This window comes from Podarcis filfolensis (genome assembly GCF_964270895.1).
Source record: "Podarcis filfolensis genome assembly, chromosome: 6".
NCBI classification, from domain to species: Eukaryota; Metazoa; Chordata; class Lepidosauria; order Squamata; family Lacertidae; genus Podarcis; species Podarcis filfolensis.
The window spans coordinates 66,851,718-66,866,971 of record NC_139609.1 but is presented as its reverse complement, the minus strand read 5'-3'; the positions used below and the strand labels follow the sequence as shown (position 1 = coordinate 66,866,971).

At 39.5% G+C, this 15,254-nt stretch overlaps 1 protein-coding gene across 11 annotated transcripts in view; it reads right to left on the bottom strand.

Moving 5' to 3' along the window:
• Positions 1-15,254, bottom strand: part of PPP1R12B (protein phosphatase 1 regulatory subunit 12B) — a 101,786-nt gene that overhangs the window by 69,282 nt on the left and 17,250 nt on the right. For all 11 annotated transcript variants that reach the window (XR_014549005.1, XR_014549006.1, XR_014549007.1 and 8 more), the window contains exons 3-9: positions 14,156-14,274; positions 12,656-12,815; positions 9,718-9,862; positions 6,266-6,340; positions 5,698-5,774; positions 4,698-4,843; positions 1,465-1,577 (exon numbers count right to left, since the gene is read on the bottom strand). Coding sequence is in view for 6 of the 11 variants with exons in the window: in XM_083617344.1 (XP_083473470.1) it covers positions 1,465-1,577; positions 4,698-4,843; positions 5,698-5,774; positions 6,266-6,340; positions 9,718-9,862; positions 12,656-12,815; positions 14,156-14,274 (835 nt within the window). In the remaining 5 variants the exon portion in view is untranslated. The remainder of the gene's footprint in view (positions 1-1,464; positions 1,578-4,697; positions 4,844-5,697; positions 5,775-6,265; positions 6,341-9,717; positions 9,863-12,655; positions 12,816-14,155; positions 14,275-15,254) is intronic.

Here is a 15,254-nt window from a genome sequence, read left to right as displayed (position 1 = left end):
CCAACAGAACCATTAGTGTTTTCCAAAGATGGAGTGGGCTGTCCCAGCTGAAGCATGAGACTACTGATAGTTCTGCTTCTATCATTCATCCTAGTGGTTCAACAGCACAGATTCAAATTAATTACCATACTTTTTAAATGAGCATATCTATGTTAGCTTTATTTATCATCAATCAGCAATTTAAGACAGAAAGGGGTTAACCCCCCCCCCAGCAATATTTCAATATTTTGAGTTTCACTTGGGGAGAAAAAAGCCTAGTACTAAATATTTTAATGTGCCCTTTCAGTTATATAATATCTTAGCACACAGGGTGCTCTCAAATCTGGAAAAGATTACATAACCTGGGATTTCTGCTGCTATGACAACCACATAGCTCTTAAGAAAATGCAGAAGATTGTTAACTCCCTTACATGTAAAAAAAACTTTATTGCACAATGCTTGATGACAGCATTTCCAGTTGAACAGAACACAAGAATAAACAAAAACCAGGAAGAACCCCTCTTCGATTTCTAAACAGGTAGAAATCCAGGATTCTTATGAAGCATTAAACAATATATTATTGCAATGTCCAACATAAAATTAACTGAAGTGTGCAGCTCATTTTTCAGAATGAAAACAAGCCGGGTGGTGGAAAGGGGGATATACATCTAGGAATAAACAATGAAGAAGAGGCCTTTGTTTTCAGTATGCTAAAACCAATTTCCTCAGCCTAAAAATGTACAATTCTGCAGGTTCGCTGCAAAAGAGAGATATGGTTCTCAAATCAATTTGGGGCACATACCCTTTTAAGTAAAAATGGCGGAATACTATTGCTTCTGAATGTTTTACGAACAATTAATGCAGCCCTCCTAAATCTATCTTGATTAAATCAACCTCATTTGCATTCTGTCAGGATGACATAAATATGGTTACTTAATTTTATCCTAACAACACGGTGAAGTGGATAAGGTTGACTGAGTGGGGATTTCAGACAGGTCGCTCTGGTCCAAATCCAACACTGTAGGTTCCAACCAATGTTGATGCTCCACTTGCACAATAGAACTTCCCTCTCCTCAGCTTTGTGGCTGTCTTGGGAAGATGGGGGACCCTTCTGAGCAGAATTTGGGAGTACACGGGGAAAGGAGTGAAGGAAGAAGTCCTGTTGCATAAGCAGAATGCTGCTGATGTGGCACTGAGTACAATCCTCTTCCCAACACCCAACTACACTTAAGATGATCTTCTCAAATGTCTGGTGAAATGTCTACGCACTAGATAGATACTGGGCAGTATCATCACAGCCATGCAGTCAGTAAATTTAAGAAATTCTGCTGAATATTAATGTACAATGTCACTCAATCCTCTAAATGCTTATGTGGAAATATGCTGAATTTAATAAAATTTACTTGTAAGTAAGTTTGCACAGTATTGTAAGCTGGGATTCAAAGCAAGTTGTTACTTTTAAAACTGAAGTTAACCTCTACTTACTTTTCTGGCAGGAGCCATAGTGAAAGAGTTATGCTCTGGTGGTGGCACTTGTTCTGTGATTAGAGTTCTGGGTTCATGATTGGAATGATTAGCAATAGACTCTTCCTTTCTCTCTATAATGAAAGACCAAGAAAAAACAAGTGACAAAATAGAATACCATAATTCTACAGTTAAAAGGGTGATGTGTCCCTGATACTCAAGTCACGGTTCCTTTCATCTGTATGACTAGTTTAAGCAAGAAAGAAAACTACAAACCTCAAAAGCCATTTCCCCACAACCTGAGCAAAAAAGACACTTTAGCTTAAAATGCAAAAATCTGTATGAGATCTACTGACTAGCAATATTTTCTCTTAATAGCTTTTCAGAAATGGCTGAAAAAGCTTATCCATGGCAGTTAATAAATTCATTCATTGAACTAGTAAGAACTGTTAATCCAATTTTAAGCACATCCCTACAAAACTCTCTTCTTTCTCCAAATGATTTTTCAAACAATACTTCTGCTTATGTTTAAATCAAGAGCTCACTTTAAAAGTATGCTTTTGAATTGCTTATGAGAGTTACTGATGAATCGGGGGGGGCACATAATTTGATAGCGATTTACCTGGGGTTACCCAACACTTGGATCCATTTTGGATTAGACTCTTGCTTCCAAAATGAATCTGGATTAGGCCTCCAGATAGTAATCAAACACATTTGTTTACTGGCTAGTCATATACTACTGTGTGAAATATATTAACTGAAGAGTAGAAAGAAAAATTGGATCGTTCCAAGGCTTAAGGCACAAATGAAACAAATATTTATCTAACTAGAATAATTACCCTTTGGCAACTTTGTCTAGCTGTGTCTCCTTACTTGGTGTCTATGCAGCCCCTCAAGTGACTGGTGGCAGCAAAACCCAAGCAGCTAAAGAGAATCACAAACAGCTGTAGTAACAGGCCAAACACATGTTTAGCAGCAACATGTCTCTCTCCACCCCCCAGCCGCCATTTAAAGACTTTTCATCCCAGAACTCCCTTTTTCCTTTCTGCCCATGACAGTGGACAATAATTGTTTTAAGCAAGATAAGACTACATTACTGTATCTGCTTTGATGAGTAATTTCTGCTTCTGAGAGAGCTATTAATAGCATAAAGAACTGGCCAAGTACTTGTCTATTTCTGTACTACAGCAATATATGCTGAGAAACACATTCAGTTTTTAGACAGCAATATATTCCAGTTGGTGACCACAGCTAAAAAAATGCAGGGTAGATCCATATATATGAGTTTTCTATTTTTTAAAAAAGCAGTGTTTCTGTATCTGAATCTGAAGGAATAGAAGATAGATAGATGATAGACAGATAGAAGATGATAGATGATAGATGATAGATGATAGATGATGATAGATAGATAGATAGATAGATAGATAGATAGATAGATGATAGATAGAGGCATTGCTGCACACAATCACTTATGGGAAGAGATGTGCTAGACTATGGCTCTTTGGCAAAGATACAGCTAAAAAACCCCCTTTGTACTTCTTTACATTTGTAACTACCTAGTCCTACAGCAGTTTCCTACACCCTTTCTTTATTGACTTATTGCAATTATAGCACAACTTTTTCTCCAAGGAGATCAAGGTGGTATACATGGCTTTCCCCCTCATTTAACTCCCCTCTTCATTTATGGTGCTAAAGCAGAAGCTGATCGTCAGACAAAGCTAAAAAGCTGAACTTCAGCTTTTCTACCATTAGTAACTTTTCTGCTGTACAGTGGTGCCCCGCAAGACGAATGCCTCGCAAGACGGAAAACCTGCTAGACGAAAGGGTTTTCCGTTTTGGAGGTGCTTCGCAAAACGAATTTCCTATGGGCTTGCTTCGCAAGACAAAAATGTCTTGCGAGTTCCTGCGGGGTTTTTTTTCCTTCCCCCCCCCTTTTTCCCAAGCCGCTAAGCCGCTTATCAGCTGATCCGCTAAGCCGCTTAACAGCTGATCGCTAAGCCGCTTAACAGCTGATCGCTAAGCCGCTTATCAGCTGATCCGCTAAGCCGCTTAACAGCTGATCCACTAAGCCGCTTATCAGCTGATCCGCTAAGCCGCTAAGTCGCTTATCAGCTGATCCGCTAAGCCCGCTAATAGCGCTAATCCGCTAATGGGCTTGCTTCGCAAGACGAAAAAACCGCAAGACGAAGAGACTCGCGGAACGGATTCTTTTCGTCTTGCGAGGCACCACTGTATAACCCCACTCATACACTCATCTGCAGTTACCCTGCGGAAGCAACAACGGAATATCAGCATAATACAAACATTTAAGTGTATTTGCTACATGTAATCTTGCAATAAAGCTTCACATTCTATGCTTGAGCTCTACCCACTTGGTGACCCTTTATTCATCTTAGATATATTGCTAATGGTCTTTGTTTTAAAGGACAAGCCACACAACATTTTCAGAACCATTCCAGACACCACGCCTAAATGGCTATTATACTGCTACAATATATAAATATTGCGAAGTAACAGCGCTAAGATATTTTCATCCCATCTAAATAAAGAGCAACAGCTGGACATCTGTAGCAATATAAATCTGGAAAACCCCTAAGACAAATGGTTAAAAACTTTTTGGAAGATGATAGTCAAGTCAGAAAATCCAAAATCTGCAAATAATTCATGTTTCAGATATTCGTTTTTTAATTGCTATGGAGAAGCACTTCTTTCCATTCATTATTATTTTTGCTTATAAACATTAGACTTCAAGAATCTGTATGTCTGGAACAAGTACTGACTACAGTACACTTCTACTCACATAACAGGACCTTCCTCTCATCCCCACTACAGCTTCTCACAAGCCCCCCCCCCCAATCTCCTCTGGAAGGTGAAATCTGACTAAACATCAGGAATAACCTTCTGAGTTGTCCGACTGCGGAACAGACTCCCACAAGAGATGGCGGACTCTTTTTTCTTGGAGGTTTCTAAGCAGAGGTTGGATGGTCATCTGTCATGGATGCTTCAGATGAGATTCCTGCATTGCAGGGGGTTGGACTAGGGGACCCTGAGGGTCCCTTCCAACTCTACAATTCTATTGTTCTATATGTATGCCTTATTTCTAAATCTCACATTATCTTTATGGATTCTTATATTTAGAGAATGAATAAAGTTTTTAAAGATACCTGGGAGAAAATTATGTTCCCATTAATTCCCTGGCCCATCAGTACTTAACTAGGCAAGAAACCAAAACAAAACTCAGTTCTATATATTACCTGCCTCTTTTTCAGTATCAGACTCTGAAGCTTCATCTTCCTCGGCTTCTTCTTCTTCCTCAGAGCTGGAGCTACTGGACTCTTTGTTTTCTTCTTCCCTTTCTAGGCATTTCAGAGCATCTGCCTCATAAAGAATCTTCTCTTTGCTGAAGTACAAGTGGTTGAGAGAGGTATTCACCACAATGGAATAAGTGAACAAAATGTTGTGCTTTTAAGAAGCTGACGATATCAGAACATAGATAAAGCTTTCTACGGAATCATTTCTGCAGAGCAATGTGAGCAACTTCTACCCTTAATATAACAATGCACTAGCTTAGGTCCAAAGCTTCTATCTGTACATATGTTCAAGTTTCCCCCACAGTTTTTAATTTCAGCCATCTTCTTTTAATCATTTTTATTTTATGTTTTATTATATGACATCTTTCCTCCAAGGAGCTCAAGGCGCTGCGCATGGTTCTCCCTTCATAACATCCCTGTGAGGTAGGTTAGGCTGATGACTCAAAGCCACCCAGTGAGCTTCACGACTGAGTCAGGATTTGACCTCTAGTCTCCAGGTCGTAGCAAGTCACTAAGCACTACTCCACAGTGGCTCTTTTGTCAGTGGAGTGGTGAAACTGACTAGATGAGCTCCTGATCTGAGGGAGGAGCACACATTCTTCAATAAAAGGTAATTTAAAAACAAATACGTAATAGCTTCCACATGACTAACTCATCAGTTGCAAAATTCACTGGTGCCTCACCATGTTACAGATCATGCTAGTGACTTGACTTATAGAAGCTCAAAATGGGTTATTTTCTTTCACAAATTTATAGGCCGCTTGATAGCATAAAGTCTTTGAAGCAATATACACAGTAAAAATGGAATAAGACACTGAAACACATGCTCTAAAAACAATAAAACAAATGCAACAATCTCCAAAACCATTTCCTACCCCATCCCCACAGAAATGCTCACATCAAATGCTGCAAGACACCCATACCATGTACTTTGAGATCTTACTTTTTGAAGAGCCCACTTTGAAGTTTCCCATTCATATCCGCTTCTATTAGCTTGTTTCTTGTCTCTTCGCTGCGCAGCTGTCAAAAGCATAATTAGAAAGCTGTTTTAAAGAACTACTAATGGCTCTGGTAAATCATTTTCACTATCCCCCTTCTCAAATTCCATTATTATTAAGCTACCCAGACCCTTTCTACAGTAAAGGGATTTTGACATTACAGTGGTATTTCGGTTTAAGAACAACTCTGTTTAAGAACTATTCGGTTATGAACTCTGCAAAACCAGAAGCAGTGTCCCGGTTTGTGAACTTTACCTCGGTCTAAGAACGGAATCCGAACGGTGGAAGGGCACTGGCGGCGGGAGGCCTCATTAGGGAAAGCGTGCCTTGGTTTAAGAACAGTTTTGGTTAAAAATGGACTTCTGGAATGGATTAAGTTCGTAAACCGAGGTACCACTGTATTTGCATCATGTTGGTACTTTTAACTCTGATCCATTTCAATTTAACATCTCATAAGCAACTAAACAAGTCCATGAATGCTGGACTAGTTAAAAGGAATAGCCAGAAACTCACCATATTCTGTTTCTTCTGGAGCATCTCTAAATGTTCAACCAATCCTTCATCGGCAACATCAAATGGTGTCTGACCCTGATGGCATGTGAAGTTAGCAAACAAAGGCACTTTAGGATGGCATTTCATTACTTTCGAAAGGGGATTCTTTATGTTTATTAAGCAAAGTTTATAATGTACATTTCTTATTCCAGTAATTGGCAAGCCTTTGAAAGCAACTTTAGAATTTACCTACTTTGCATTGGGAAAGGACTGGCCATATCTTTTAATTATATATTAGCTCCCAAGTTAAGCATGCATTTTGTTATACAAATTGATTATCGTAGGATAGACCAGCCAGAGGCATGGAACAGGATATAAATGATGGAATTTGTCAAAAATATCAGGAAGTATCTTGCAATAAAATTAGAGTACTATTCTTACACATGTAGCTTCTGATACCAGTAGTACCCCAAAAAAAGGTTGGGTTAGGCTGAGCCAGTACAGATATAACATTTTCAATACTACCACTTCCAGACAACCACTAGCTAAAATCCCTCATTACAAGGGTTTGCAAACACATTTTAAAATCCTGGTTAGTATTAACCATGTTAGAATTGGTGCATACAGAATCCTGAACCATGAAATATGTTTTGGGGCGGGGGGCAGTCAGAGGAAAGCTTGTCCTTGAGAGTAAAGGGACTGGGGCAGGGAATGCATGATCTTGTAGTTCTCTCCTAGTCATTCAGTTATGGGCAGGATTTTATGAGCATCTCTATCAAACATTATAGCAGAGGCAACAGGATCAATGGGACATAATGATAATAATAGAGTTGTTGGTTGTGACCAAATAAATTAGAGTTCTTACCCCCTTTCACCATGAAGTCCCAGAGCAGGTTACAACCATTTAAAAATACAATACTAAAATAAATTACGGTCAAGAGAATAAGGTGAGCCAAATATATGTATCTTAAGTGTCAAAAGCTGGGGTTAAAAAAAGTGCCTTCAATTTATGGCAGAAACTAAGCAATGAAGGTAACTAAAAACTTTGGCAGGATTCAAGTAATGCTTGCAATGTACTAAAAATAAAGGTAAAAATGGATGATTTAAGAAAAATAGAGAAAATAAGTGAAGTAGTTGAGAAAGATTGAAAATGGTAACCATGGAACGACAGAAGGGAGTCAAAGGAGTCAGGGAATCCTAAATGATGATGTTGATGTTTAATTTTTGAATTTACATTTGCAATGGAAAGCTCAATAAAAAAGATTTGGGGGGGTGGGACTAAGCAAGGTGCACCTCAATGGGGAGAAAATTCCTCAGCTAAGCAGCTGCCACAGAGAATGCCCTCTCCCACCCTGAACTTCTGAGGATTGTGAAGCTAGCAAAAGGATGTCCCCTGCTTGAAGAAGTGCAACTGACCATTGGCCCATCTTGTCTTCTTAGAGCTCACTGAAGGGGACTGACTAGGTGGGTTATTAATGCTTCATCAGAGGAGGACGAGGTACCATCTGCCCTTCTTCAAGCAGCTTTTCTACCAAACTCTATGTGAGTTTGACAGCCAAATCATAATCACAGTCTTAGAGCAACACCCAAGTCATAATGCAGACTAATGAAGATCCAAGAAACATAGCAGTTAAAGCAAATTTGAGTCTTGCTCCATAAACAGTCCCAAAAACGGAAACTTATAATGATGACAGTGACCACCTGCTTTCTTACATTATACAGTAGTAAACCAATAAACGACCCTTGAATATTTTTAAGGCACAACATCAAGGCCATATGTTCCATACAAGCTAAAGGTGCCTCTAAATATTACTACTGCTTCTACCTCTTTCCACCTCCACCAACAGTTTTAATGCTGCAGAAATGATCCACTTTGAATGATTAGGGCAAGCGTTAATTCAGATGCCTTATTTCATCAGGCATGGAAATATATGACTTGTGAGGCATAGGACCTTCTTTGCAAATGATATGATAAATGATGTTTCATGTACCATTCACTAAAAGCAAAGACAAGAACTACTATTGGCACAAAGCCCTGCACATTTCTACAAAGCTCATGACAGGTACCGCTTGTCTGGCCTGATTTCACCAAGGGTTTTCTTGTTTACCACATTATCCCATACACACTAACTGGTTTATCATCTCATACTGTCAGTCTCCATCCTCACTCCAGGCAGCAAACTAAAACTCTTCGAAAGACTGACAAATCCCCAGGAACATCCAAGACTGGGAGTGAGGTTTTAATGGAAGCCCTTAAAAAAACCCAACTCACCATAGAAACAATTTCAGCTTACATGTAGCTGGGGGAAACAATGCCATGGTCCCTCATGCAGAAGAATATTTTCAGCCTTCCAAAACCTTACACTTATACTTCTCTCCTTCAGTGGGGGAGGGGATTATCATTCCCACTCTGTAACCCCATCCCCTGTTGCATTTTAAAAATCAGTACCAAGGACAGTTAAATAAACTAAGGTTTCCTCCTCCTGTTCCCTTCTTTATCAGCACTGACAACACCACCAAAATACCCCAAAGCACTTTGTAACAGCTCTCATTCTCGAAGCCTAACTTTTTTTTTACCCCTCTCTAAGGAATGTAGAGTAAGTGCAGAACCCAGTCTACTATCCCAGGGGTCTGTGAAGGGACTTGGTTCTTTTTCCTACTCTACCTCCTCTTTTAACTCCGAGAAGACACTGTAAATGTAGACATCATAGGCAAGGGAAAGTATAGCAATGGTGGCCGCAGCCACAGCAAGAAGGCAAGGCATCACAGTTCTGATATTGACAGAAACTTAAAATCAGGCTTCCTCAACCTTGGCCCTCCAGATGTTTTTTGCCTACAACTCCCATGATCTCTAGCTAGCAGGACCAGTGGTCAGGGATGACGGAGGGGTGAGGTTGAGGAAGTCTGCTTAAAATCGTAATTTTCTAAGTTGCTGCAGGGTGGCAATACACTTTTGGGTGTTTGCAAAAGTGTGTGTGTGTGTGTGTGTGTATTAGTCTATAAATTTTCAGGAAGCACCCATTTGCTCTAGCTCAGAAGTCAATTGACACATCTACAATTAGTACACTGCCAAAATATGATGCAGTGTGGGAAGGCCTTTCTCCATCAGTTTTAGGTAAAAAGAATACCAGATAAGAGTCCAATCATATACATAGACATTACAGAAGGTAGAAAGTAGCCATTTGGACTTTTGGCCCGAAAGATTTCAAATGGCCTATCACATTGAAAATAGAAATAGACACAGTAGTCAAAGAACACACACACCAAAAATGTATTTTCAACAACACCTTTCAAAATACATTTCCGCTGACAGGGAGAATAAAATATGTGCATAATACAACCTACTCAATTGACTAAAGCCAAGTAACAGGCAATAATTATATATGTGCAATTTAAGTGCATGTTTGGCTTGTCAAGGAACATCTTGCTACTGGGGGCTCTTGTATTAATTTACTAGTCTACAGCTCACTAACCAGCTTGTTCCTGATGTCCATGTCACACAGTGCTTCAGCCAAGATAGAGCAAGCTTCCTTTACTCCCCAATGTGCAGCAGCATGGAGTGGAGTCCAGCCATCATTGTCCTGGACATTCACATCATACCCAGCTTGGATCAAGAGCCTAAGAAAAACAAGTGAGCAAGAATGGCAGCAGTTCAGTCATGCAGCTTAAGAACGTGCAGTGGGCTTTATGAAATAGGTTTATACTCTGTGAGAAAGACAAGTGTGGTAAAGCAGACAGCTCAAAGTGTTCCAGTGATGGGTGGAAGCAAACCTGGAAAGAAAAGGAAGAAGTTACAGGAACAGCATCCTCCAGTATGGGCAAATGCGCCATTACCCAATATACCAGGCGTAGGCAAACTCGGCCATCCAGATGTTCTGGGACTATAACCCCCATCATCCCTAGCTAACAGGACCAGTGGTTGGGGATGATGGGAGTTGTAGTCCCAAAACACCTGGAGGGCCAAGTTTGCCTATGCCTGCAATATACAATATAGTTTTATACTATAGGTCCGTCTAGCTTTTAAAACTCCCAGGGGCCTTGGTGGGACACATAACTTTTGTTGTTGTTGTTGTATAAATCTAACCACTTACATAACTCATTTTATTAATAACCATAGTGTTGGCTTTGATTATGTGCCTGTTTTTGTGTTGTCCAATAAATAAATAAAGTGCAAGCCAATATTCCTAACTGTTCTGCAACCTTTTTATAGACTACGTGAATGGAGTTTGAGAAACTATGTTACCCCTTAACTACTGTGCAGTAGTGTCTCAGGCAGAAGTATTTCCTAACGTTCCTAACCAAGATTCTTCTGAAGAGTCCATATTAAATAGGAGATCTTCTGTATCTATTTTGCCACTGAACTTTCACCCCTTCAACAATGAATTCCTTCTTAACATAACAACTGGAAAATTACCTCCATGTTGTTTACTTTTCCAAATTCCTCCTCACTTCCTCTCTGATGAACCGCTGTTAGTGTGAAACAATGACACCCATTTATTTTACTCCACAATATTTTTCATATACTGGAATATGAGGGGGGTGTTAATCCTACACAACATTCCTGGCAGGAGAGAAGGGCTAGACAAGTGAATATAAGGCTGTGTTGTGAATGGCAGTGAAGGTTGTTTCCATACTGCCATCCAACTAGGCGGCTGTCATTTCAGTGTCTTTTATATCTGCATGTTACTATGGTTACATTTTTTAAAATCCCACTGTTGATCACTCCCGCAATGCACAGCTCAGAAAATAAATGAACTTTCAGAGGATGCGTTGGACAGATTTCAAAGCAGGAAAACAATGAACAAGGAAGTATTCAAAAGAATTGTCAAAAATCATGTAGCATATATGTGCTTGTTGCTCCCACTTTGCTTTCACCTCTTTAGGCTAGGTCCAGACTTAGGCTGTAATCCTATACAAACTTACCTGGGAGTAAGTTCTACTGAACTGAAACCTCCAAGCAGACAGGTATAGGATTGCACTGCAAGCTACAAAAACCTAAGTCTCATTGGTGTCAAGTCGCAACCAACTTGTCACATTTATTTCAATGGGATCTAAGTTCAGCTGAGTCTGGATCTAAACTATTGTTTAAAATAATTACTAAATACTTAGAGATTGGCTTTTAAAACAGACACCTTCAATTGGCACAGTGCAATCACTTAATAAGGAGCACATCAGAAAAGATTCCAAGAATTATGATATTTCTTAGTATTAACATCACTAAAAACCTGGTAAAACCAGGTGCAGAAAACCTGCAAAGGCCCATGAAACCATCCAAACACTGAAGCTAAAAATTGGTGCCAGAAGCTACCTCAACACAAAAAGCAAGCATACCAACACAAACTGAAAAGTGTTGGCTAGCAAATGTTCTCCTTACCAAGAAACTAAACACTTAAGTAAGCACAGGAATGTAATGTTCAATAAAGCTTTTCTACACTGCTGTTCTGGGTCAGCAAACTGAATATATGTCCTGGAAAAGTAACATAAAGCAGGCAAATTTAAATCTCTCAAACAGCTAAAAACAAGTTAACTGGTACTTTTTCCTCCTGTTGATAATATGAATACATTTCATACTTACACAGCTCAAGATCTAGCAACCAAGCCTCTACGTTGCAATTATAGCCCTACTCTGCAATAGCTATCCTTGAAAAACCTATCCTATCCATTAGCCAGCTGTAAAAACCCTACAAAACCTTACACTTTCCCAACCATGCTGTTAGTTTGTATATATCTTATAAAGGCTGCAGACAATAAATTATAACAAAAGAAATCCCACCAAAGCCAACTATCAGAAAATCCTGGAGACCTTCATTTACAAACAAGTGAACAAGTATAGAAACAAACAACTGAAATACAGCATATGTCCCATCCTTACAAGGCTAGCTCCAGAGGATGGAGAAATCAGGTATTTGAAAGGGCTCAAGACTAATCAAAAGTCCATCATACGAAAAGTACTATTATTCCTATTTTCTTTGGAGAAACCATAGCAACCAGTGAATTCTTAGTGTGTACCAACAACCTCTTTCAGGTTAAGGGGCTCACAAATAACAGCTAGCTCTACAACTAATATGTTGCAGCTGGGACTTCATCCTTAGCTAGTGGTGGTAAGAGCTAGCAAGAGAATACGCAGTAATTTTACACTTAGGTTTAAGATAAAAGTTGAAAGCCCACTTGCACTGAACTTTAATCCCTGAAAATCCCAAACAGAAGAAGAAAGGGCAGATGCATTAAATCACTGCGTATTAAAACACATCTAGTACTATTGGAATAAATAGTATCATAATCCAATCCAATCCAATAGTCTCATATTCCAATACCAGAAACATGTAGAAATCTCTCTTCACAGAGTCATTTTTTACAAGAGTACCATTAGGCCATGGTTTATTACAGCTAACAATGGAAACAGATCAGTACCTCATCACCTCAGAGTAGCCTTTAGCTGAAGCTACGTGAAGAGCTGTAGCACCAGTTCGGGGCTGCTTCCTATCTTCAATTTTCCTCCTGTTCAGCCATTGCCGTGCATCCTGAAGCATTTGTTGCTCTTCTGCTTTTCTTGCTTGATCAAGATCCAATCCTGGAGAAACAGACAACAGGTGTAAAAAGCCTGAAGTAGAACAAAAATAACGCAGAGGAGAAGATACAAGTTTTATAACAAGTTCATAATTTTGTCGTCCTTAATGTACTGCCAATTAATTTAATTGCACAAAGGGTTGCAGGGGGCAGGATATTTAAAACTAAGACTGAACAATTAATATGGCTCATTTTATCTAAAACGTGAAGGAACACCACAAAAACATTAAAGATGCTGAGAATAGAGTTGAATAAAATCTCAGCCATGTATTTTTGCACATCAAATTTTTTTCAAGTCATTTAGGATTATGAAAAAAAAAGTTACATAGAATTAAAGTTCTTTGTAACTTTCCATAACTGGAAGTACACGCAGTATAGCTGAACAGCACAAGTACTTAGAAGTTAAATCTGAATATGTGAACTCCAACAATAAAAACAGTTACTAAGCTTTGCTAAAAGGAAGTAGAATTGAAACAGTTTCATTTCCAAGGGAACATGCTAACATATTCAGAAAGGATTGCACTTTCCACAGCAGCACCCTGTGTGCCCTCCAGGCAATCTCCCACATTTCTCTAATGTTAAATGGGCTATCACCAAACTGTCAAATCAAATAAATTACCTAGGTACTGTGCTGTGGACCAGCTGTTTGTGCAATGTTAACCTTGCTGTTACAAAGAAAAACTGAAGCAGCACATCAATCCTTCTACACATGTCAATCAGGAAAGTCCACATCTCCTCATAGGGTAGCATTTTAGAATGCCTGCACAGAAAGACTGAGCTGCATAGAATGACTAAGCTGGTATAGTTGCAAGCGCCAAAAATAACTAGTGTGGGAAGGGAGGGAGGGTGATGACAGTAAGACAACTTTAAGCTTTGTAAATACTCCAAGAAAAGGAAAGCAACATTGTCTCAATACAAAACATACCTTAGGTTTGTTTCAAACAAGGATCAACACATTGATATGCACACACTCTGCAAAAATGACAACTCTGATGTTGAGGCCTTTGGCAATTGCCAGCAGAAACAATAAAATGTGTTTTTACATTTAGCACAAATAAAAACCCAAGACAAAAGCAACAGCAGTTGGTTTGGGCCAACAACATACAGAGGGGATGAATGATCCACGTTTTCAGAATATTTATTTTCCTTTGTGTACAGCCTAACTTAAGAGAACAAACAAAATGCTTTACTTTAGAAATGTACTTTTGCGTGGTGTCACTGTTCCTAATGTTTTATGTACTAAAGTGAAATTCCAGGCCCTGTTTATAACCAAAGTATATATGCTTTTCTTATTAAAACCCCACAAGACTGAAGAGTGGTTAGTAAGACATACAATTTCCTTACCTTGTTTCTTTACTTGTTCCAAGAGCAGATCCTTCATGGCTGCTTCCTCTGCAAGGTCAGATGGGACTTCACCTTCACTGTTCACAGCAGCTACGTTGGCCCCGTGACTTATCAGATACCTACATGAATGAGAGCCAGATTGAGACTGGACTTCACAGCACAAGTTCAATATCTGGCTTTGTGTTTATACTTTGCCAGTAAAAAGCAAAACACTGAATTCAGATTTTTTGCAGCTAGTGATAGTGACCTCCCTTAACACAAGACCAGCCCTGCAAATAGCTATTACTGTTAATTTGCTTAGCCAATTAAGATACAATTCTTTATGAAACTTTCAAATTTTGGAAACAACCAGATAATTCATTTTTTTAAAAAAAATTGATCTGTTTTTGCTTAAGTTTATTTTAAAAGGACTTTCCCCCCTCAGTATGCATGTCTGGCTTATACAGTGGTACCTCTGGATGCGAACGGGATCTGTTCCAAAGCCCCATTCGCATCCTGAAGCAAACACAACCCGCCTCTGCGCGTGCTGCGATTCGCCGCTTCCACGCATGCGTGTGACGTCATCTTGAGTGTCTGCACATGCGCAAACGGCAAAATCCAGAAGTAACGTGTAACCTGAAAATGCTCAACCCGAAGCTACTTCAACCCGAGGTATGACTGTATAGACTTTTTGTACAGAAACAGATCATCATCCATAGAGCTGGCCTGATAATCCTACAGTCTCGCTAATTATCCTACATTCTTGTTCAGAATTCCTCCTCTTGCTTCACTGTGAGCCAGATTATTATCTAATAAACTATTAGTTTTGTGGCACTAGCTAACATTTCATGTGGTTTATATATCCAAAGGAAATATGCATCCTTTTTGAGCTACGGTGGTTATAGTTTGCTTAGACACATGTTTGGATCTGTCATTTTAAATTAGTACAGTGGTACCTCCGGTTGTGGACAGGATCCGTTCCGGAGCTCCGGTCAGATCCCAAGGTTTTCACAACCGGAGGTGCCTGTTCTGCGCATGCGTGCGGCACGGTAGAGCGCTTCTGCGCATGCACATGCGCAAAACCTGGAAAAATAGTTCCGGGTTTGCCACGTGCCTATCC